The sequence below is a fragment of the Schistocerca gregaria genome, chromosome 3 (assembly GCF_023897955.1).
Source record: "Schistocerca gregaria isolate iqSchGreg1 chromosome 3, iqSchGreg1.2, whole genome shotgun sequence".
Lineage (NCBI taxonomy): Eukaryota > Metazoa > Arthropoda > Insecta > Orthoptera > Acrididae > Schistocerca > Schistocerca gregaria.
Window position 1 is genome coordinate 275,859,686 of NC_064922.1, and position 26,738 is coordinate 275,886,423.

The following is a 26,738-nucleotide window of genomic DNA, read 5'->3' on the forward strand; positions in this document are numbered from 1 at the left end:
GGACATACTGAATTTAACTGATGAAGGAAGAAAATATAAAAATTCAGCAAATGAAGCAACAGAATGGAATACAGAAGTAAAAAAAAAGGGACTGACAGAAAGTGCAAAATGAATACGCAGGAACGGCTGGAGGACAAATGTAAGGATATGGAGAACTATAGCACTATGGGGAAGATAGATATCGTGTGTAACAAAACTGAAGAGACTTTTAAATAAAAGACAAACACCTATATCGATACCAAGAGCACAGATGGGAAACCAATATTAACAAAGGAGGGAATTGTGATAAGACGGAAGGAGTATATAGAGGGACTATAGAAGGGATATGAACTTTATAGAAAGAAAAAAAGGAAGTAGAAGATAAAATGAGACATGTGATACTGACAGAAGAATTTGACAGAGCACTGAGAGACGTATGTCGAAAAAAGGCACTCATACCTTACTGAAGACCTTAGGAGAGAACTGTTCCACATGATGTACAATGTGTATGCGACACGGCAAATACCCTCATATTTCAAGAAGAATGTAATAATTCCACTTCCAAAGAAAGAAAGTGGTGACAAGTGTGAATAGTGCCGCACTATTAGTTTAATAAGTCATGGTGCAAAACACTGACAGGAATTATTTACAGAAGAATAAAAACTAGTAGACGCCGAACTCGACGAAGATCTGTTTGTGTTCTTGATAAACATAGGAACACACGATGCGATACTGGCCCTACGAATTACCTTAGAAGATAATTTAAAGAAAGGCCAGCCTACATTTATAGCTTTCGTAGACCTGGAGAAGACTATTGACAATGTTGACTGGAATGCAGTCTTTGGATTTCTAAAGGTACCAGGGGTAAAATGCAGGGAGCAGAGGTACAACCTGAAGAGATATCAGGCAGCAATTATGAGTTGAAGGCCATGAAACGGAAGCAATGGTTGGGAAGGGCGTGAGACTTGGTTGTAGCCTATCCCTGATGTTGTTCAGTCCTTAAATTGAGCAAGAAGTAGAGGAAACCAAACAAAAATCTGGGAAAAGAATTAAAGTTCAGGGAGAAGAAATAAAAAACAATTAATAACTTTGAGGTTGCTGACGACATTGTAATTGTATCAGAGACAACAAAGCGTTTGGAAGAGCAGTTGAGCGGAAAGGACAGTATCTTGAAATGAGGATACGAGTAAAATGATCATTATCAAAAGGAAAAATAAGGGCAATGAAATTTAGTCCAATTAAATAAGGCGATGCTGAGGGAATTAGAATAGGAAATGAGACACTAAAAGTAGTAGATGACTTTTGCTATTTGGGCACTGAAATAACCGTTGATGGTCGATGTAGACAGGATATAAAATGTAAACTGGCAACGCTGAGGTAAGCGTTTTTGAAGAAGAGAAATGTTTCACCATCGAATTCAAATTTAAGCGTCATGAAGCTTTTTCTGCAGATATTTGTCTCGACTGTAACCCTGCACGAAAGTGAAAAGTGGACGATAATCATTTCATAGAAGAAGAGAATAGAAGCTTTTGCCATGTGGCAGTACAGAAGAATGGTGGACATTGGTGTCTAGATCTCGTAAGTAATGAGCAAGTACGGAATAGAATTGTCGCGAAAAGAAATTCGTAAAATAACCAGACTAAAAGAAGGAATGCGTTGATTGGACACATTCTGAGGCATCGAGGATTCGTCAATTTTGTGTTTGGAGGAAGTATGGGGGAAAAACTGTAGAGGGACACCAAGAAATTACTGCAAATGGATGTAGGTTGTAATAATTATCTGGAGATGAAGACACTCACACAGAATAGATAAAGCAGGATGGAAAGCTGCATCAGACGAGTCTTCGGGCTCAACAACAACAACATGGATGTTTGAGGAACGAGCTATACAACTCCGAAATGATAACATAATCTACATATTGACATCATAACATAGCTGTTGCATATTTTTGACATATACAATTGGGATGTAACAAACAGATTATGCTCGCGGGAGTTTGACAGATGCATGACGCCAGCGAGTCCCGACACAGACAAGTATTTCTCGCTAGCGGGTAGCGAATGGATCTGTCTGCTAGTCTAATAGGCGAAAGAAGAGTAAGCTGGCGAATAGTAGGGGATCAGGTAGCTTGGAGAGTTATTTCGCATATCCCCGTCGCTTTGTTCGTTGCTGTCCGTTAGTGGTGTGAGATGACAGCATGGCCCGGAAAGTTATATCACTGCCACAAAATAAGGAAAATCCAAACTAATAATAATACAAAATAGGTAATGACACCACATAAAAACGAAACGAGAAAGAGCGTCAAAATGCTGACTCGATAGACAGAACAGCACTTGGACGTAAGATTTGAATATTTCCACTAACTTTAAAAATTAGTAACTTCTAAACGCCTTGAGTGATTTTAAAGAATTCAATGTCCACAGATAGCGCCTGAACAGCGATTTACAGTATCAGGATTTTTAATAACGTCGTACATATTGAGTTAAGACCATGAGTGTTAACTCCGACGGCGACAAAACATATTTTAGTGCAAAATAAACTACAAAGCAATAAATCTAACGACACGATGAGACATAGCTACTTGTAAATGTGTAACTTTTATTGTGTTTCGTAACAGATAACATCAAATATGGATAAGTAAACTATCTGACTGATTAGAATCTAAATAACGCGAAAACCAAGGTACACAGCAAATATCTAATGTCACCATGGGTAATCTGGTGAGAGTGTAGGCTTAGTTGATGCGTAATATGTGTAGCAGCATTAAGCTGAGTGTAACGTAGTAATTTTGGCTACGTCAAATCCGGGATATAGAATGGCGATGGCCGTATGGGCTGGAAACAGCTTTGAGAGATTGCCGAGGACGGACGGAAGTGTTCATGAGTGGAGTGCCGATTGCTGCTAAGGGGACTGAAATGTTTTGGTCGAGCAGTTTAGAAACATAGAAGATATTTCGACAGTCAACTTTATGGGATCCGACTGTGAGCTGCATTGTGTTCGGAGTCCACATAGCTTCTTCGCTTAGTTTCTTGGACTTTAACTTTGAACAGTTTTGAGGTGTGTCGGACTTAGCACTTTGGTAATCTAGATAGTGACGATATCGGACGTACGTCTCTGACGATATGAAGTTATGGATTAATAAATATTTTGTTTTCGAAACGATAACCAGCTACTATTTAGAATATAACTTACAACACTGACCACAATCCTGCCTACAATTAATAAATATTAGAAGTTACCAGAACAATTCACAGGATAATGTGACAGGTGTCCCACATGTTTAATATGCCCTTCGACTTACCAGTACTCTAATGGATGGGTGCAGGCAAGTACAACACACAGTCTTATGAATAAATAGACCTGAACGCTCAGCAATTAGATTTGGCAAAATCAATTACCCAGCTGCTGGTGACACGTTCCGAAAGGTATTGATTGTTAAAATGGATTGCGAAAGAAAGAGTGAAGGTGCGTGCATCGTAGTTTCTCAGGTGTACTCACTCGCCTAGCGTGCGGTTCTTCTTCTTGAAGGCCGCAGCAGCCGCCTCCGCGTCGCCTTTGCCGGGAGGGAGTCTCTCATCTGGGTTGCCATTCGAGAGCAACCTGAAAATGAGAACGCCAGCTATCAGCACTAAACATCGTGGACAACAAAATTCTTGTACATATATTACAAAAAAGTTAACATGTGTATCAATTGTCATTTTTGTGTGTTTCAGTCCCGAGGCTGTTTCGACTCTTCTCTCCATGCTAGAGTTGTCGAGTACGCTGCTTCATCTCTGCATCACTATTATTGCAACCTACATCCACTAAAAAGTGCTTACTGTGAAATACCAATACTACGTTCACAAACTGTACTCAGTCTTATTATAGGACCTGTGTACATAATCCGAGCCTTTGTTTCTTTCTAAAATAGTTACTCCCCTCATATCCCGGCATTATGAAATGAACCTTTCTTTGATAGCTCAAGAAGTCTCCTATCAAGTTGTCCTCCGATGTAGAAGACGAACATTACGTGGCCAGGTGAAAGAATTCATAAATAATACTAAAATTATTTTGTTTATTTCGTCTGAGGTGTTCTTGCTTAAATTTGAAAATCATGTCGTTTATTCAGCGCCATGTGATAAACAGAATATACGTACACTGTGTGGCTCAAATGGCTCTTAGCACTATGGGACTTGAGATCTGAGCCGGCCTGTGTGGTCTTGCGGTTCTAGGCGCTTGAGTCTGGAACCGCGTGACCGCTACGGTCGCAGGTTCGAATCCTGTCTCGGGCATGGATGTGTGTGTTGTCCTTAGGTTAGTTAGGTTTAAGCAGTTTGAAGTCTAGGGGACTGATGACCTCAGAAGTTAAGTCGCATTGTGCTCAGAGCCATTTGAACCATTTTTGAACTTAACGTCTGAGGTCATCACTGCCCTAAAACTTAGAACTACGTAAACCTAACTAACCTAAGGACATCACACACGTCTATGCCCGAGGCAGGATTCGAACCTGTGACCTAGCGGTCGTGCGGTTCCAGACTGAAGAGCCTAGAACCACTTGGTCACACCGGCCAGCTACAGTGTGTGAAAAGACACAATTTCAGAGACTTTACTCGTCTCCTACAGATGTGCTTTTACGTACGTAGACTGAAGCGGCGAGTGAAAATCTGTACCAAGTGCGGGAATCGAACATGGCTCTCCAGTTTACCAGGGACAGCGCACCATTGCCACAGCGGTTCGCTGAACTGCACGGATTACTCTGGCACACCTCCCTCCTCGATCTAAATTCTTACTGCCCTCCCAGTCTATTTTAAGTTCCCTCTTACACACGAACAGAAAACTGTCGAGGCTCTCCATGTTCTGGAATAGCACCTCAGCATCGAACGTAAATGGGAGGGGGGAGGGAGGGGGGAAGGGGCGTCCAGCCTGAAACCCAGGTGCAGTTACTTATGCAAAAGAGATGACGCAGTATAAAAGATGGAGGCGTGCCAGGGTAATCCGCGCAGTTGTGCGAACTGCAGTACGAAGGTGACTTAGTTGGGCTTTCACATGTGCCTAGTAAGCAGGAAATCCGGTTTGACCCCTGACCTTGTTACAAATTTTCACTCGCTGCTCAGTCTATATACGTAGAATCATATATATCATCCATAAAGTGTCAGTGTAATCCTTTGAAATCAGATCAATGGTCCTTTACTGCTGAAGATTGTGTGTTACTGATAAAAATATTCCGAGTCACAAACGCCGTGTTAACCGATGATATGATGTGTTTCGTGTATTACGCAGAACACACTGGCAGGAGAAGCGCGTGACTTGAAATGCTCCGCAAGCCTACAAAAACCACCAAACAAGAAGACCGTACGAAGTAATCTTCAACAGTTTCAGCCATATTGACAGGTTGCGTAAGACACGACGAGGACATTAACATATGTCATCAGGTAAACGCCAAGTCTCAACCGTTTTCAAGAATATCGAGTTAGAAAATTTTACGTATGGTTATATTCATCAAAAGGTGGGAATTTAAGGAGATGGGACATGGATAAACTAAAAGAACCAGAGGTTGTACAGAGTTTCAGGGAGAGCATAAGGGAGCAATTGACAGGAATGGGGGAAAGAAATACAGTAGAAGAAGAATGGGTAGCTTTGAGGGATGAAATAGTGAAGGCAGCAGAGGATCAAGTAGGTAAAAAGACGAGGGCTAGTAGAAATCATTGGGTAACTGAAGAATATTGAATTTAATTGATGAAAGGAGAAAATATAAAAAATGCAGTAAATGAAGCAGGCAAAAAGGAATACAGACGGCTCAAAAATGACATCGACAGGATGTGCAAAATGGCTAAGCAGGGATGACTAGAGGACAAATGTAGGGATGTAGAGGCTAATCTCATGAGGGGTAAGATAGATACTGCCTACAGGAAAATTAAAGAGACCTTTGGAGAAAGGAGAACCACTTGTATGAACATTAAGAGCTCAGATGGAAACCCAGTTCTAAGCAAAGAAGGGAAAGCAGAAAGGTGGAAGGAGTATATAGAGGGTCTATACAAGGGCGATGTACTTGAGGACAATATTATGGAAATGGAAGAGGATGTAGATGAAGACGAAATGGGAGATACGATACTGCGTGTAGAGTTTGACAGAGCACTGAAAGACCTGAGTCGAAACAAGGCCCCGGGAGTAGACAACATTCCATTGGAACTACTGACGGCCTTGAGAGAGCCACTCCTGGCAAAACTCTACCATCTTGTGAGCAAGATGTATGAGACAGGCGAAATATCCTCAGATTTCAAGAACAATATAATAATTCCAATCCCAAAGAAAGAAGGTTTTGACAGATGTGAAAACTACAGAACTATCAGTTTAATAAGTCACAGCTGCAAAATACTAACACGAATTCATCACATACGAATAGAAAAACTAGTAGAAGCCGACCTCAGGGAAGATCAGTTTGGATTCCGTAGAAATTTTGGAACACGTGAGGCAATACTGACCCTACGACTTATCTTAGAAGCTAGATTAAGGAAGGGCAAACCTACGTTTCTAGCATTTGTAGACTTAGAGAAAGCTTTTGACAATGTTGACTGGAATACTCTCTTTCAAATTCTGAAGGTGGCAGGGGTAAAATATAGTGAGCGAAAGGCCACTTACAATTTGTACAGAAACCATATGGCAGTTATAAGAGTCGAGGGGCATGAAAGGGAAGCAGTGGTTGCGAAGGGTGTGAGTCAGGGTTGTAGTCTATCCCCGATGTTATTCAATCTGTATATTGAGCAAGCAGTAAATGAAACAAAAGAAAAATTTGGAGTAGGTATTAAAATCCATGGAGAAGAAATAAAAACTTTGAGGTTCGCCGATGACATCGTAATTCTGTCAGAGACAGCAAAGGACTTGGAAGAGCAGTTGAACGGAATGGATAGTGTATTGAAAAGAGGATATAAGATAAACATCAACAAAAGCAAAACGAGGATAATGGAATGTAGTCGAATTAAGTCGTTTGATGCTGAGGGAATTATATTAGGAAATGAGACACTTAAAGTAGTAAAGGAGTTTTGCTATTTGGGGAGCAAAATAACTGATGATGGTGGAAGTAGAGGGGATATAAAATGTAGGCTGGCAATGGCAAGCAAAGCGTTTCTGAAGAAGAGAAGTTTGTCAACATCGAGTGTAGATTTAAGTGTCAGGAAGTCATTTCTGAAAGTATTTGTATGGAGTGTAGCCATGTATGGAAGTGAAACATGGACGATAAATAGTTTGGACAAGAAGAGAATAGAAGATTTCGAAATATATTGCTACAGAAGAATGCTGAAGATTAGGTGGGTAGATCACATAACTAATGAGGAGGTATTGAATAGGATTGGGGAGAAGTGAAGTTTGTGGCACAACTTGACCAGAAGACGGGATCGGTTGGTAGGACATGTTCTGAGTCATCAAGGGATTACCAATTTAGTACTGGAGGGCAGCGTAGAGAGTAAAAATCGTAGAGGGAGACCAAGAGATGACTACACTAAGCAGATTCAGAAGGATGTGGGTTGCAGTGGGTTCTGGGAGATGAAGAAGTTTGCACAGGATAGAGTAGCATGGAGAGCTGCATCAAACGAGTCTCAGGACTGAAGACCACAACAACAACATATTAATCGTATGGTCACAGAGATTTAAGCAGTTGACACCCATGCAGTAAGCGCAAAGTTTCATAATCGGGATGTGTTTGAATAGAATCTCGCAGCTGGTACTTTTTTATTTCCACGTAATTATGACAGCAGATATATCATGACTCTGCAAATTATCGATATTTAAGTGTTCATTAATTATTTACATAATATTTATTCTGAAAGATGGAGCCAAATTTATTTTGAGGAAAAGTGAAATTAAGAAAGTGATACAATCAGATCAGTAAGGTCATTTCATTTACATTGTTGTGCCTAAAATTGTGACATGTATAGTATGTAACCACAGGAATCAGGATCATGCTTGTCGTAGTAACAGTAATTAATGCGCCCTACAGCGGGTGTGATGAACGCTGTATTTATGCATGCGAACAATTTTTCACTTTGTCTACTGCAAACTAGATTTGGTTTACATCCTTAAACGTTTATCGGTCATTACACGAATTAAGGGCGTACCACGCATGTTGACGAATATCACCGAATACTGATATAGACGCCTGATGGGGCATGACTGACTAAATTTTTAAATAATCTTCTGTAATATCTATCTCTGTATTTCGTTCGTTGATGTACGTGCAATTTTGTAGCCGTTTTGTAAGATTCTCCGACTGCATGTAAAAATAAACTTCGCAAGGCTGCACCAGCGAATACATTTAGGAGGTATTACTTTAATAATTCACATTGGCCGAATAAAGTGGGGAAAAATAGTTTCGGTTACCAGAGTCGATCCAGCGACCACGCTCAGCTGCGGACTCCTGCAACGCTAGCGACCACACATATTATGTAAGCAAGTGTAAAATTATCAAAAAAAGGTTCAAATGGCTCTGAGCACTATGGGACTTAACTTCTGAGGTCATTAGTCCCCTAGAACTTAGAACTAGTTACACCTAACTAACCTAAGGACATCACACACATCCATGTTCGAGGCAGAATTCGAACCTGCGACCTAGCGGTCGCGCGGTTCCAGACTGCTGCCCCTAGAAGCCCACGGCCACTTCGGTCGGCTAAAATTTTCAAACTGGATTTTCTTGAGAGCGGTTGAACTGCCTCTTCCTGTTTACATATGTTGAAATTGAACCCAAGACGCCGATTCAGTACAAGTCAAATCGCTGCAGAGGAGATGCTACGGTCCGCTTGTTAGGATAAGCTCATTCCGAAAACAGTGATATAAACAATTCGCATGCAAAACTACGCGCCTTACAGCGAGGGACAATTGGATGATCTCCTACTGTATGTCTAACAGAGGGACTTCGGTAGGCGAAGAAAACGAATCTAAAATTAAAAACTGAACTCCCGAACAGGCCATGAAGGCCCAACGGTACCGACCCGCCGCCGTGTCATCCTCAGGCCATCTGCATACGGATATGGTGGGTCGTGTGGTCAGCACACCGCTCTCCCGGCCGTATGTTAGTTTCCGACACCGCAGACGCTACTTCTTAATCAAGTAGATCCTCAGTTTGACTCACAAGAGCTGAGTGCACCCCGTTTGCCAACAGCGCTTGCAAACAGCGCTTAACTTCGACGGGAACCGCTGTTACCACTGCGGCAATGCCCGAAGAAAACGAATCATCAGTATAATAGGAACAAACACGGAGGACAACAAAATACTGCCAAACTCTTGATTTTTACCTTTTTAGGCAATATAAGCTCTAAATGAGAGGGATCATTAATTTTGTGGGGCTACAATGTGAAAACCACAAATAAAATTACACGATCGGCAGTTCATCATTTGACTGCACAAACCTATGCTACAACATGCTTGGCGTAAGGCAGGTTATGGAACTGACGTACCAATATCATCGTTTGAAAATATAATTATTGTCGGGTTTGATACTGAACTGCTTGAATACAGAAAGATGCGGCTTTCGTTAGGCCACTACACTGTTCTGTTCCATGTTTCTTTGGACACTTCATTGCAATCCGACGCCAGCATTTTGTTGTTTGAAGTGGTGCGCAACACTACAAGGTTAGTAGAAAGAGTCTGTTGTCCAGATAGAGCAATCACTTTCAACAGAGGTATACTGCTATGTGGGATTTAGCTCATTTGAAAGAGCTGGACCTAGCCTTCTCTTTAAGTTTGGTTTAGTAGTGATCATGCAGTGGTCGAAACAGGATCGCGCGTTGGCCGTGAAGACTTGATTTTCCAATGGCCGTTCGGTCATCCTAAGGCAGCTTTCATTCAGGGAACAACTGAATATCACGCTTGCAGCTCGTATTACTGATCGAAAATCGACTGTTTTGTGGTTACGGGAAGTGTGTAGAAAAAGAAACCAGAACCTTAAAGAACCACCAGAGAACGTCGAGAACATAAGGCTGGTGATTTCGAAGCAAACATGCAGCTGCTCAAGCAATTTATGATCGCAAAGTGAGGGACACATTTAATCTATGCGACTTTATTTAACTACAAACTGAATGAGAAACTTTGATCGAAAACGTGCCTCATGGGCCCCTTGTGTTCTGCATCAACGACGCGATATTGGAGTGGCGCGAACCCCTGAAAACTTCAGGAGGAGCCGCTACATATAGAACATGTGACTGGTGTGCCTTATCCAAAACTGGCAGTAGTGGCCCACCATTTTTCGAAGAGAGCGGTAGGAAAGGTACAGTCACTTCTGAACGTCATGTCCAGATGACTGAGGAGATTTTTCTTCCAAAACTTGAAGAAGGGGCTGTGGGGGTCTGGTTCCAACACCACGAAAGTTAATGACTATGACCACTTCCCCGACCGTCTCATATCTCTGAAGGGCGATTTTCAGTGGCCAGAACGCTCACCAGATTTAGTCCCCTGCCACTTTTTCTAATGGGATTATTTGAAATTTTTGGTGTATTCCAATCGTACATGGACCCTGGGTGAATTGCGGTATAATTACGTGCTGCAGTTGTCAGGATAGACAGAGGCATGATGGACAAAATGGACGGATACTTTCGATTTCGACTCTCCAAATGCACTGAGAAGACTGGAGGACGCCTTCAAGTTATCATTTTCAAAATGAAATAAACCTTTAAATGTACCAATATGTAAAGAGACGAGAATTAAATTGATATCTCTAACACTTTCCGTTTTATGGTTTTCTTTTCTTAAATAAGGAAGTTACAGTGCCATACTCTATATAGCAATAAATCACGACAGGGAAATACGTATTTCTAATTATATTACATGGAAATTTTGATTCTTCACATATTCAAATTTCCTCCGTTAGACCTTGAATAAGTGACCTTTCAAATGTCTCACGTTATGAGGCCTTCAAATTTACATGCGAATGGCTCATACATTATAGGATGAGAGATTTACATTTTGTCATCATTTCGTTGGGTTCTAACCTTTAGAGCTTATGCACTTCTCTTGCGTGTATTTATTATCTAATGATTAACTCGTATGGATTGCAGACTTGAATTTGTTCCAGTTGAGATTTTATTGTTTAGTCTTTCTGTCCTGTGTAGGTGATTGTGATAAGTGTGTATAGATGGTGTTTTCGTGTTTCTGTTTTTGATCGTGGCAGACGCCACAGAGTGAAAACCGATCAAGGCAGGTAACCTACCGCTCTATAACAGCGCGAAGGTTGCCGCTAGCTGGGATAATATTCCCATCTGACGGATGGATAGCTATCAACAATATAACGTGACATGACACCACGTCTTTCTGTGGAGAGGTTTGTAAATCTGTACTTTGGTAGATGCTCTGGTGGCTCTGGTGATTATGAAATGGAACCCAGCACATTTTCTCCCCTCACTCGCTAAATACTGGCGATGAAAATCACTCTAAGACACACACACACACACACACACACACACACACACACACACACACACACACACACACACACGCGCGCGCGCGCGCACACACACACACACACACACACACACACAAACCGACACACCACGAAGGAATTACCTGAATGGGGTGGAAATTACTAGGCGTAATGTATGTATACATACAAACCAATGATCCTGATTTCAGAAAAATTGCATGATTTATTCAAGAGAAAGAGCTTCACAAACTGAGCAAGTCAGTAATGCGTTGATCCTGGTCCACCTCTGACCCTTATTCAAGCAGTTATTCGGCTTGGCATTGGTTGATAGAGTTGCTGGATGTCCACTGGAGGGATACCATCCCAAATTCTCTCCAACTGGGGCGTTAGATCGTCAAAACCACGAGCTAGTTGTAGAGTCCTACCCATATTGCTCCAAAAGCTCTTACTTGGGAAGAGATGTGGTAACCTTGCTGGCCAATGACGTGTTTGGCAAGCACGACCGTAAGCGGTACAAACTCTCGCCGTGTATGAGGAAGCATTATTGAAGTATAAGCCCAGGATGGCCTGCCATTAATCCAGGCCATCACTCCTAGTTATCGGGCAGTGTGGCAGGCGACAATCAGGTCTGAATACCACTGTTGTGCAAGGCTTCTCCAGACACGCCTTCAGCCTTTAATCTCATTCACTGGAGAAGAATAGTCTTCAATGTTGAGCCCCGATGATCACCGAAGACGTGTCTGGAGACGAAGCAGAAAGCGGTGGGGTATCAACCTAATTATCGCTCGCCATACAACCCAACAACCAGGAATTATGGTGTGGGGTGCCATTTCTTTACATAGCACGACGCCTTTGGTTGTAATCTGCTGCAACTTTACGGCACAGTGGTGCGTAGACGATAGCCTACGCCCCATTTCGTTGCCCTTCATGACAAGACACCCTGGGCGTACATTTGAGCTAGGTAATTCCTGCACGAATATGGTGAGACTATCTACTCCTGGTCTTCGTGCTTGCCAATCCATACCTCGGCCAGAAAGATCGCCGGATCTTCCCACAGTTGAGAGTATTTAGATCATTATGAGCAGGGCCGTCCAACCAGCTCGGAGGTTTAATGATCTAAAGCTGCAGTTGGGCAGAATTTGGCACGATATCCCTCAGCAGGACATACAAACGTCTATCAACCGATGCCAAGCCGCATAATTGCTTGCATATGGGCCAGAGGTGGACAGCGCGTTATTGACTTGCTCAAATTGTGAAACTATTTCACTTGAATAAATTATTCAGTTTTCCAAAACTGTAGCCATTTGCTTGTGTGTACATGTGTATAATATCTACCGATCTCCGTTTTTTACTTTTCTTCGTTGTAATTTCTGTGACTAGAGTTCAGACTTCCGTTCTCTGGATCAAGCGCTGACGTTAACGACCTCTTCCACGGAGGCCGGCTGGTGATGGGAGACTCACCAGCGAGTCTGCGGTAGGGTAATGGCGAGCATGGAGGAGCCGCGCCGCTGCGCCACCACGGAGGGCGGCCGCACGGCCAGCTGCACTTCGCGGTTGGCCAGCTGCGCGTCCATGTCGACGCCGGGTCGCCGCACCTTGGCCACGCCATCCGCTGCTCCCGCCACCGCCGCCGCCGCCGACGCCGCGTTAGCCATGGGGTCCAGCGGCCTCACCACGATCTCCACCGGCGCCAGGGGACGCAGCTCCTGCTGGCACCTGTAACATGGCAAGCCATCTCGTCTGGTTGGCGCTTAAGTCGGCACTGCAGAAGAAACAAGAATTGCGCAGTTTTATGCGAAGAGAAAGGAAGAAGAACAAGTAGTTAGAGCACAGAATTTTATAGGGCTGTGCAAACGATGCTTGCGGCGGAACGAGCCGGAGAGTTTATGATACGTCGCAGAGCTCGAGACAGCATCGAAAGTTTCTTGAGCAGCCACATGAAACTGCACATCAACAGAGAACTGCTGCTGCGCAAAACAGTTCGTGCGCGACATGTTTGTGAGTGTTTGAAGAGAGCAGCCACGCTCAGTCGACAGACAACTTCACATTTGGGGCAGGTGTGCGAGAGCACCATTGTTGGGTACGACTTCATACACAGATTTAAGGAGAGGAGGGTTGCAGAGGGTCATCGTAGGAAAGCTGGACACGAGCAGAAATGATTGGTGAACAATCAAATACAATAAACAAAGGCTTTAATTAAGCAGTAGCTTTCTCCAAGAATATAAAGACTCATTACAAATAATGTTGGAAGAAATAGAGTCCACAGTAGAACAGACGAGCTTTCCGTTCGCATACGTAGGCTAATGAATTCAATTATCACCAGAATTTATGTCCACTGTAAGATAAAGTGATTGGCAAAGTGTACTTCTCAGAGTAATATCATGTCAGTTCAGAGGTTTCACATCAGTAAAAGATATCCTAGGAAAGTGCTATCTTGAGAGCTTTCAAGCGGTTTTATCAGAAAGTCCGATGCATTGAATTTTATGCTCATTTGCTCTATGATTACAGTAGCAGCTCTGGAACAGTGATAGTTTGCAAGAATAAACACAAAAATTAATTATTTCAGGGGTATCATTTTTAATCTGAGTTATTTTTGTTTTTCAGTCACATGGAATATGTAAATCTCATTAAAAACACATTACTTTCCCGCAGGCAAACTGTTTAATTTACCGTGTAGTCTGGATTTCACATCCTCTAGTGCGAGCTCCAAGTATTTCTTCTCAAAATTAAATTTTCACATACATAGTCCCGTTGCTCTGCACTGAAACTTACATGTTTCGATGTCAAAATAAGATTTATACATTTTTTGTATATCAACCTGAAACGTACAAAGACGAATAGATGTTTTACATTAAACTTTCAACGTCATCAAGCCACGCTGTGTTGCGATTTCCATATGAAAAGTTACAGTAAAGTGAGATTCATCCCATAGACATTGTATACTAATGCTTATTCCTCATCTGTAGGAATGACTTTTTTTACACTAAAAATAAAGGAAATAAGCTCGCATAAGACTGAATTAATGAACATATTCCAGAGATCTGGAAATACTAGCGTATCTGTTTCCCAACATGGAGTCAACAAGTTTACGATGTGACAGTTTCCGTCAGCGTATGTTCTTTCAGTACGATTTTTTGCTCCATCGTTGATGATCTCGTCGCAGCGCATTGCTGTAGTTTTCAGCATGCGTCACGTACCAGTTGTTCACAGTACCCTACTGTAACGAATGAACTGGCAGAGCCAAATTCATGGAAGAATGTGAGACAAAGGGGTTTTGAGCACAGAGATCGTAATGATGGTGTAAACTTAGGTTTACTTGGAGACTACGCTAAAGGCCTAACACTGTTCACTGTGTGTGAGACGCTAGCACCAGAGAACACTTTAGGGCCACGTGGAAGCCCTTACGCAAATAACAATGGTTCAAATGGCTCTGAGCACCGTGCGACTTAACTTCTGAGGTCATCAGTCGCCTAGAACTTAGGATTAATGAAACCTAACTAACCTAAGGACATCACACACATCCATGCCCGAGGCAGGATTTGAACCTGTGACCTTTTGGTCGCTCGGTTCTAGACTGTAGCGCCTAGAACCGAAAGGCCACTCCGGCTGGCAAATAACAATGTGCTCATCCGTCGGACTATCTAATTCAGCATATGTGGGTAAGGAACGTACTTTTTCAGCAGAGATGTGTATTAGCAAGCGTCCTCGGTGGAGAATCCTCAAAGGCATACACGTCATAGTCGCAACTGGGCTGTGGGTAAAGGCTGGAGCAATCTTTTGAGTGTCGCCATTTACTAATACACAACGCATCGTTGGCGCCACGACGAAGCTAATTGGCAGATAACACGGCGGATAACTCCGAAGTTGCCTGTGAACCGCACATTCCTCGTATAAGGGTAATATGTGTTCACTAACAGGCTCTAAGTCATGATTTTTATACAGGTATCTACGGAAAACGCAAAATTGTAAAACTGGCGGTCGACGAATGATTGAGTGACGTTGTGGCGCAGTTTCAAAGCGCAGTTGACATGTACAGTAAACATGGGACATGTCGATACCATGGGACCAAGCCTTTACCAACTCCATTGCGCGCACTCAGTTGAACAGTAAATACACAGACGTCAGCATGTGAGAGAGGACGAGTTGTTGGGCTCAAAGAAGCCAGTTGCAGAAATTGGTGAATCGCTCGAGATTTGAACAAAATCGATGGCCCTGATGGACAATGTTGGCAAGAATGGGTAAACCATGACCGACCACAGCGTCAAGAAGGAAGCGGTTGACCTACAGAAACAACAAACGTGAGGTTCGAGCAATCGTCAGAGAGACACTCAGATTCCCGGATTCGTCTATACCTCGACGTGCAATTGGTGCTTCAGTGACCACAAGGGCCATCAACAGACGCTTACAGAATGCGGACAGAGCACACGGCATCCTTTGCGCCGATTACCACTGACCTCTCTACACCAACAAGCCACTCTGCAGTGGTGTCGGGCACATTCAGCATGGAATCTCACTGAATGGTGTAGAATTATCTTCAGTGTTGAGACGCGTTTCGAACTGAGCCACGATGAACAGCGAAAATGCTCTGGAGACACCCCAGACAGCGGTGGCATACCAGCCTGTCGTCCGCCATACGTCCCGACGGCCAGGACTGTTGCTCTGCATTGCCTTTTCATTTAATAGCAGGATCCCTTTGGTTGTCTCCGTGGAAGCACAACGGTATGTCGGCGATATTTAATGTCCCGTTTCGTCGCCCTTCATGGTAAGCCATACTGGGCCTGCATTTCAACAAGATAATGGCCATCCGCACAAGATGAGAGTTTCTGCTGCTTGCCTCCGTGCTTCCTAAACCCTACGTTCACCAGCAAGCTCTTCGGATCTCTCCCCATTTAGAACGTTTGGAAAATTATGGGGAGGGCCCTCCAAGCAGCTCGGGATTCTGACGATCTGACACGCCAATTTGACAGAACGTCGCACGATTTCCCTCAGGACAACATCCAGCAACGCTAACAACTAATGCTAATCCGAATAATTACTTGCATAAGGGCTAGATGTGGATAAACGTGTTGTTGACTTGCTCTTCCTTTTCAATAAATCATGCAACTTTTCTGAGTTTGCAATCATTTGTTTGTGTGTACATGTACATCATGAATCTACTGATTTCCGTCCCATTTGGGTAATTCTTCAATGGTAGCTCATTTTTTCTTTTGCCTTGGGTAGTAGGTTAACGTGTGATCGAAGTAACGCTCACGTATCATCAGTGGCGGCTAGTCAAACGCGGTGATGACAGTCACGCCAATACGAGTACTCTTTTTCGAATACCATTGGTCTCATGGGACCTTATCGGGAAGCTTAGGCAACATGGACACTGCAGCGACAAGGTTCGGGCTATTGTATTGTAGTGCATGGAACTGAAGGTCTAGAGAGGCTTCGTCTCCGCTGTAGCCCTCAGTGGTTCACACCCCACAACATGCTACAGTAGTCCACTTCACCCCACCGCCACCCCACACCGAACCCAGGGTTATTGTGCGGTTCGGCCCCCAGTGGACCGCTCCGGGAACGTCTCACACCACACGAGTGTAACCCCGATTTTGGCGTGGTAGAGTGATTATGGTGTAAGCGTACGCGGAGAAAGTGTTTGCGCAGCAATCGCCGATATAGTGTATCTGTGGGGGAATAAGGGGAACCAGCCCGCGTTCGCCGAGGCAGATGGAAAACCGCCTTAAAAACCATCCAGAGACTGGCCGGCACACGGGACTTCCACACTAATCCGCCGCGCGGAGTCGTGCCGGGGAGCGGCACGCCTTCCCGCCTGGAAAGCAGTGCGTTAGACCGCACGGCTAACCAGGCGGACAAGGTCCGAGGTACTAAATGGCGAATCGGCGGCAACGTCTCCACATGGACACAGTGGGCAACTGTTTTCACTGTTGGTAGCAAAATATGCTCACGTGGGGACGGTCTGCTCTTTTGAAGACTTGCTTCTTCTTGGCTAGTTTCCGAGGTGGTATACGGAACTGATGGCAGCTCAACTACCAACAAACTGAGTGAAAGTTCTTTCCTAATATTAGTTTCTAGGTTTCTATGTGTAGCACGGTACGAACTAAAACCGTTCTGAAATGAAGTACATGTTTGGGGCAAATACATTGTGCAAGGAAATGGTGAATTATGAATGCAAATTGCTTCGGTCAACTACCAACGCACAACTTAATAATTTGCCAGCCATTTCCTTTACGGATATCCCAAACCTGATATATGCAACCGGATACCATTAGAGACGTGAGATGAACACCTACACTCAGCTGAGCTAATTCGTTTGGCAGGCGACATTGTGCTACCAGTTTCGTAAACATGTTTCTATTCTTGCGCCTGAGCAAATAGTGTTCCATTAAATTTGGAAATTTGTGGTAAGTTCCTATGGGACACAACTGCTGAGGTCATCCGTCCCTAGGCTTACACACTACTTAATCTAACTTAAACTAACTTTCGCTATGGACAACACACACATCCATGCCCAAGGGAGGACTCGAATCTCCGGCTGGGGGAGCCACGCGAACGGTGGAAAGGCGCCTCAGACCGCCTTAGTATCGCTGGCGGCGCTTCCCATTAAACAATTTCATAGTGACAGAAAGGTGCCGACAGCTGTCACATATTGTTTCCCAACCCCGATGTTAGATCTCTATTACATGTGACTGACAAGGTTGATTACACAGTAAGACAATTTACAACGCTACCAATGTGTGACTTTACTACTGCTTCCTTGAGACCGAACGATGGGTTACCTACATGGCGGCGTATAGATGGGGTCGTATTATGTCATCTCAGTGCGCAACCATACAATCCGATCGTGATGCATCAGCACTCACTCACAGGCATTATCCGATCGATGACTTTTCTCTCTGCATTCTGACCCACTGGATCTGAAACCACTGTAATTTGCTAAAGAACACAGTAACCCAAAAAGAAACTCAAACAGCTCCCACAATGTCACGCAGTCTTTAAAATAATCGAGCAACAACCTGCAGGAAACTTCAGTTTCGTTCACAGTTGCCTTCTTTTAGCTACCATAGCAATATTCAAACAGATAATAAGTTTGGTTACGCCTTCTATTCAGCATTTTCATACAGTTTTGCTACCTTTAAACCCGTAACAGTCAGCTGCAAATGACTATTGCTGTCAGCAGCATAACTCGAGTGACTAATTTACGTAACTTGTTTCTCAGCGTGATAAATTTATTTTGTACAGAAACCTGTCGGAAACTAGCAGCAACACGTAGCAGAAAATTTTTTACCCCATATTGCGAAGCTAATTCGCAAGAAACCCCTCGAGTGCGAGGTTGCAAAAGGTCAATGACATTTACAGCACTCGACGCCTCACATATTGTCTACCCCGTTACCACAATATTGGCAACTAATGGCAACAGGGCGCGGGACTGCAGGGATCCAATGATGAGCACAGCGTGAAGCTCCGGAGCGTAGTAGAACTGCTTAATCGACGGGTAATTCACAACAGTGCTACAGGGCTAGTGGTGGCGATACAAAGCAGAGCGATAGCAACGATAAACAAAATAAACATTGCATTGTATCTACGACAGTTGCCGTAGTTGACATTTAGTCTAAAAGGAATCCACGGGGTTTCGCACAGTGAGAAAGAAGTGCCAATGAAATATTAGCGTTTCTGCAAGGTGAGCCAATGGAATGTGCGGTGTCATGTCCTCTCGGCTGAGCGGACAATGTGCGTGATGAGTACAACGATAACGGTATGTGCTTGATCCGTGAAGTGATACAGAAACAACTGTCGAAGCATGTAGCTCCTCAACCTTTCCGGATAGGGAGCCACAGGTCCCGTATCCAGAGAAACGTAGTAAAGGACAATTGTTGTCCCAGAAGCGGGCACTAAACACATTTACGAACACGGAAGATCTTCTACATCTACATTTATATTCCGCAAGCTACCCAACGGTGTGTGGTGGAGGGCACTTAACGTGCCACTGTCATTACCTCCCTATTCTGTTCCAGTCGCGCATGGTTCGCGGGAAGAACGACTGTCTGGAAGCCTCCGTGCGCGCTCGAATCTCTCTAATTTTACATTCGTGATCTCCTCGGGAGGTATAAGTAGAGGGAAGCAATATATTCGATACCTCATCCGGAAACGCACCCACTCGAAACCTGGCGAGCAAGCTACACCGCGATGCAGAGCGCCTCTCTTCCGTAACATAGCAAAAAGGTAATTATAAAGAGATTACGAGTAAGTTCACAGCAGTATCACCGCGTAATGCTTAAGAAAAACTACCGATATTCAAAGGAGGACAAGGCGCACTTGTTACAATAACTGATATTTACTCATTTCAGGATCCGCCTCGATAGCTGATCGGTCAGCGTGACAGATTGCCGCCCTACCGGCCCGGGCTAGATTCCCGGCTGGGTCGGGGATTTTCTCCGCTCAGGGACTAGGTGTTGTCTTCATCATCGTCTCATCCCCATCCGGAGCGCAGGTCGCCCAATGTGGCGTCGAATGTAATAAGACCTGCACCAAGGCGGTCGGAACTGCCCCGTAAGGGACTACAAAAAACTGCAGGTGACTCCTGTACCTAAGAAAGATAAAAGAGTGGACCTATATAATTACAGACAAATATCCTTTAGGTTTGCAGCAGAATTCTGTAACATTCTGACTTCGAACATAATAAATTTCACACGATATCCTACAAACAATTAATGGAGGTCAACAGGTAGGTTCCGTGTCCCTAGCTTTCCGTAAAGAGTCTGACACGAATGTCTCATTGCAGACTGCTGAAGAAGGTCCGAGAATAGGGTTCATGTACACAGATATGTGAGTGGTTCGAAGACTTTTTAAGCATTAGAACCCTGCACGATGTCCTCGACGGCTAATATTACCGGAGACAAGGGTATTCTCTATATATACAGGGGGGTCCATTGATCAGTTTTCTTGGTGTAGCAATTTTTATGACCAGTAGTGTATGTCTTCCTTTAACACTACCTGGTAGTGATCCCAAACTCCCGATTAATGCTCAAGAATGGGTCACACTAGCATTATATATGCCGCTTCTTTATGGATGAGCTATACTTCCCAAAATTCTCACAATAAAACGAAGTCGAGCGTCCGCCTACCCTAGTACCAACCAGAAGTGCTTATTCCGATTTCTCGTCACGTCTAGAAATTCAATCGATGTGACTGTGTCACGTGGCACCCCACTAATGCTGTATTCGAACGATACACGTCTGTTTCTCCTACTCGCCAACATCAAATTAAATTTTTACGTACATACAGCAAGCTGCCATCCAACAGACCACCTAGAAATTCTGTCTGAGTCATCTTGTGCTCTACTACGGTCACTCAATGATGACACCTTCCCCTACATAATAGCGTTATAATCTAACAGCTGTAAGTTGCTGCTATCCCTGTTTCTCAAATTACTCGTATACAGGGTGGTCCATTGATCGTGATCGGGCCAAATATCTCACGAAATAAGCGTCAAACGAAAAAACTGCAAAGATCGAAACTTGCCTAGCTTGAAGGGGGAAACCAGATGGCACTACGGTTGGCCCGCTACGTGGAACTGCCATAGTTCAAACGGATATCAACTGCGTTTTTTTAAAAAATAGGAACCTTTATTTTTATTACATCTTCGTGTAGTACGTAAAGGAATATAAATGTTTTAGTTGGACCACTTTTTCGGTTTGTGATAGATGGCGCTATAATAGTCACAAATATATGGCTAACAATTTGAGACGAACAGTTGGTAACAGGTAGGTTTTTAAAATTAAAGTACAGAACGTTGGTACATTTGAACATTTTATTTCGGTAGTTCCAATGTGATACATGTACCTTTGTGAACTTATCATTTCTGAGAACGCATGTTGTTACAGCGTGATTACCTGTAAATACCACAGTAATGCAATAAATGCTCAAAATCATGTCCGTCAACCTCAATACATTTGGCAATACTTGTAACGACATTCCTCTGAACAGCGACTAGTTTGCCTTCCGTAATGTTCGCACATGCATCGACAATGAGCTGACGCATGTTGTCAGGCGTTGTCGGTGGATCACGATAGAAATATTCTTCAACTTTCCCCACGGAAAGAAATCCGAGGACGTTAGAACCGGTGAACGTACGGGCCATGGTGTGGTGCTTCGACGACCAATCCACCTGTCATGAAATATGCTATTCAATACCGCTTCAACCGCACGCGAGCTATGTGGCTGACATCCATCATGTTGTTAATACATCGCCATTCTGTCATGCAAACATCGGTAGAACATTACGTAGGAAATCGGCATACATTGCACCATTTAGATTGCCATCAATAAAATGGGGGCCAATTATCCTTCCTCCCGTAATGCCGCACCATACATTAACCCCGTCAAAGTCGCTGATGTTCCACCTGTCGCAGCCATCGTGGATTTTCCGTTGCCCAATAGTGCATATTATGGCGGTTTACGTTACCGCTGTTAGTGAATGACGCTTCGTCGCTAAATAGAACGCGTACAAAAGATCTGTCATCGTCCCGTAATTTCTCTTGTGCCTAGTGTCACAACTATACACAACGTTCAAAGTCGTCGGCATGCCATTCCTGGTGCATAGAAACGTGGTACGGGTGCAATAGACGTTGATGTAGCATTCTCTACACCGAGGTTTCTGAGATTCCCGATTCTCGCACAATTTGTCTACTACTCATGTGCGGATTAGCCGCGCCAGCAGTTAAAACACACACTTGGGCATCATCATTTGTTACAGGTCGTGGTTGACGTTACACATACGTCTGAACATTCCTGTTTCCATAAATAACGTAACTATCCGGCGAACGGTCCGGACACTTGGATGATGTCGTCCAGGATAGCGAGCACCATACATAGCACACGCCCGTTTGATTACAATAGCCATACATCAACACGATATCGACCTTTTCCGCGATTGGTAAACGGTCCATTTTAACACGGGTAATGTATCACGAAGCAAATACCGTCCGCACTGACGGAATGTTACCTGATACCACGCACTTATACGTTTGTGACTATTACAGACTTCCTATTTTAAAAAAAACGCAGTTGACATCCGTTTCACCTATGGCAGCGCCATCTAGCGGGCCAACCATAGCGCCATCTGGTGTCCCCCTTCAAGCTAGACGAGTTTCGTTCTTTGTAGTTTTTTCGTTAGATGCTTATTTCGTGAGATATTTGGCCCTGTCACTATCAATGGACCACTCCGTAAACAGCTACTGTCTGTTTGAACAATTGTAGTACATTGTGTAAATATTTGAAATAAATCGAGGAAGAACTTCTCGATATTTTCGAAAAAAAAGAATAAATTTTCTTTAAATAGTATATATAGGCCTAAATGTATATACAGGTTGTTTCAGGAGGAAAGGTCAATACTTTATACAGTGATGTTAAAAGTAGTTCTGAACAAAAATGTTATGTGAACATAGGTTCGCAAATGCTTCGTTAGGGAAATGCGCATTGATGTTCATGGTGGGATATTAGAACCTGTTCTGTGAATTGTACAACATCTGTACGATAAGTGTTAAAGCCGTTTGTAAAAGACGTGGTACGTCTTTTTCAACTGAATACATATATCATGCATGTTGTAATGCATTACGTACCAAATACAAAGTAAATAAACATTATATAAAAATGAGTAACATAACTGTACATCTCTGTAACATTGTTTTCAAGAAACTCACGTTACGGTCCAGTTGTATTGCGTATACATTCACGTTGTGCACATCAATTTTGCAGAATTAAAGTTCCTCTCAATATCCATACCTCCCTAACGAAACATTTGCAGACCTATGTTCACATAACATTTTTTGTTCAGAATTACTTATACTATCTGAGCCGTGCGTGCCTCGTGATCCCGCCATCATATATTTTACATCCTGTTTTTTACGTACTTCCAACTTACTATGTTAATTTAAATTACTACTGTCTGTGAGCTGCTGCTTTCCCTGACCGTGAGCGGCGTTAGCACCGCATATCGATATATCCCCTCTCGTAGTAACTTTGCCCGACTGCTATTACTTCCTGGTGGTTGTCTGTCGTTACAGGGAGATCGAGTTGAGAGTTCGGGTCTGCCAGTCGGCTGGAACGCATCTGGAGCGTAGTCCGGACCTGTCAGTCGGGAGTTGCAATGCGGCACTGGTGCAGTCAGGTTGGAGCAGCAGTGAGAGGTCTGCGTCGAAATGGTTCGCCCGACCAATGCCGCCACGCATCACTTGAGCCGGGCCACGGCATTTTGGCTCGTCGATCGTTCATGAGTCGTGTGTGTGTGTGTGTGTGTGTGTGTATTAATGACTATGTAGCCTATGCCTGTCCGTACCTTTATTAGATTCTTGAGTAAAAGTTTCAAGTAAATCGGTCAAGAACTTTTCAACTGTTTTGGCAACAACGTTGAACAATAACTTATCTTTGTATGGTAGCAAAATTATATAAGTTGTGCTGTACGTGATGTAAGTTGTAGTGTGTATGATATGACAGATCTGTGCCGCTTGCCAAAGAAAATCAGTAAGCACAAATGCTCCCAATGTCATACAAGTTCTTTCCCAGAATTTAATTCGACGGGGATAGTAGATTAAGGCTGAAAGAGCACCTTCCCTATCGGCAAAATATAACAACACTTAACTAATATGTAAAACAAATTCGTAATGATCTCTAGAATGTAGTAACTACATAAAATTTTGCGGTGCTTTTGGATTGGCCTCAACGTAACTGAATCTCTCAAAGGAAGGCCCATCTAGTCAGCTGACAACTGAATAGTAGACAAAATTATGTTTCTAGAAATTTGGTTTTGAAATTATCAGCAAAATCTTTGAGCAGATACCGATATTTAACTTTGAAGAGAACCAACTCTATCATGTCTAGGTAATTTGGATATTATGTTCACCTGGTTTAGCGCATTGGTATTTAATTTTGTAGTGAAGTTGTCGGATTTCACATTAACATTGCAATGATTTTACTATACAATGTCGACTTTGAATTCCCTTGTGAACTCCCAGATGCAATAGTCAGGAGACGCCGCAGGATGTTATTAGGAACAGAGCTAGATGGTAAAAATTTTTATAACTGAGCTCATTTCGAAATATGAAAATATTCCGTTAAGTAAGTAAACAACATTTGTATCTCTTCCACGAGTTGCTTCCAACCAGTATTTTTGCTTCAATTTACAGCGCAGTGGAGACTTACTGTCGGGTTACCCTTGCAGGAAATGAAAATACATGCTGAATGAAGTAACTACACTGGACACCTATGCTTCGCTTCACTGATATCCGATTAACAAGCTAATGGCGTAAACAACTTGCCCTCTTACGACACGTCTCCTTCGAGTACATCCTCTCCATCTCTAATGATACGCCGTAGGCGGCATTCCTTGAACCAAAACAAGCACTCTAAGCATTCAGCGAACGGCGCTACGTTTCGCTTAAAACTGACGGCCGGAAGAAGTCGTAATTTCTCAGACTTCCAAGTCTCGCCTTTCCCTCCACGCTCCTCCGTGCCGAATTTCCGAGAAATCTCAAGTTTTAATCGCGAGCCGACCTACGCCCAATGCTGTTATTACGGTTGGCAGCGCACGGGTGGCGAGGTGGAGCCAGCTGCCTGCAGAGGTGTCGGCGCGTTTTCTTTGATGTTGCTTTGGAGATCCACACAGACGTTTGCGGAGCCGCTGTATCCAATTATTCCTCCACATTACGTTACATTCAAGTCACAAACAGACATGTATTAAAACACGAATACGAAACTAAGGAAACAGGAATCTTACCACATCTACATGGCTAGTCTGCGAGTCACACAAGTGTCTGGCACAGCGTTCATCGAAGTACCTTCACAATATTTACCTAGTACTACACTCTCTATAAGAAAGGAACGCCTATATCTTTCCTTTCGGGCTCTGATTTCCCTTATTTTATTATGATGGTCGTTTCTCCCTACGTTGGTATGATCGATAAAATATTTTAGCATTCGGAGGAGACAATCTGTGATTGAAATTTCGTGAGAAGATTATGCCGCAACGAGAAGCGCCTTTGTTTAATGATATCCAACCCAGCTCCTGTATCATGTCCATGACGCTCTGTTCCCTATTTCTCGATATGCAAAACGTGCTGCTCTTCTTTGAACTTTCTCGATGAACTTTGTTAATGTTACCTCGCAAGGATCGCACTCTGCGCAGTAATACTCCGAAAGCGGACCGACAATCGTAGCGTAGGCAGTCTCTGTAGTTCATCAGTTGCATTTTCTATATCTCTTGCCAGTAAAATGCAGTCTTTGGTTCGCTTTCCTCACAACATTTTCTACGAGTTCTGTCCAATTTAAGTTGTTCATAGTTGTAATTCCCAGGTGTTTAGTTGAATTTACGGCCTTTAGACTTGACTGATTTATCATGTAACGGAAGTTTAACGGATCCCTTCTAGCACTCTTGTGGACAACCGCACTCTTTTCATTATTTAGGGTCAATTGCCAATTTTTTCTACCATACTGGTATCTTATCTGATAGTTTTGCAATTGGTTTTGATTTTCTGATGGCTGCACTAGACGATGAACAACAACATAATCTGAAAACAACCTAAGACAGCTGCTCAGGTAGTCTCCTAAATCGTTCGTGTAGATCAGGAAAAACAGACGGCCTGTAGCACTCCCCTGGGAAATATCATATAGCACTTCTGTTTTACTCAAAAACTTTCCATAATTTACTACCAACTTTCTTCTCTCTGACAAGAAATCACGAATTCAGTCGCACAACTGAGACGATAGTTCAGAAGCACGCAATTTTATTAGAAGCTTCTGAGGTACTGTGTCGAAAGCTTTCTGGAAATCTAGAAATGCTACTCATTGTCATATGTAACTGTAGTCCGATTAAAATTACTTGATAGTTGACACTTCACCCGTTGGATCTTATATCCTCCAATCAGAACGCTCAACGTCACGCCCGAACCGTTCGCCATTGCCAAACTGAAACCACAGTTGGTCAGTGTACTTCTAATTCCTTGTTTGGCTTCCTTCTTGATGTGTTTGGATCTCAACTCATGGGACTGGCACTTTTATTTCGTTTTTCAGCACACATGATACCACGCCAAAAACAACCCCACACACACACACACACACACACACACACACACACACACACACACACACACACACAGAAACGCAACGACACTAATGAAGTACACACACACACACACACACACACACACACATAACGATGGTAATAAAATACACAAGTTTTTACCGCAGCACTAACCAAACACTAGACTACTGGATACTCCCCCACATGATGCGATTCAGCGTCACTCATACAGATATCACAATCACAGAAATCGCAAATTTTGGCGGATGGGTCATGAGAGTTATAATTACTGATTCCAGT

At 43.3% G+C, this 26,738-nt stretch overlaps 1 protein-coding gene across 2 annotated transcripts in view; it reads right to left on the reverse strand.

The window, feature by feature from the left end:
- Positions 1-26,738, reverse strand: part of LOC126355827 (proton channel OtopLc-like) — a 254,516-nt gene that overhangs the window by 95,166 nt on the left and 132,612 nt on the right. For both annotated transcript variants that reach the window (XM_050006273.1, XM_050006274.1), the window contains 2 exons: positions 12,824-13,078; positions 3,478-3,579 (listed from right to left, as the gene is read on the reverse strand). In XM_050006273.1, coding sequence (XP_049862230.1) covers positions 3,478-3,579; positions 12,824-13,078 — 357 coding nt within the window. The remainder of the gene's footprint in view (positions 1-3,477; positions 3,580-12,823; positions 13,079-26,738) is intronic.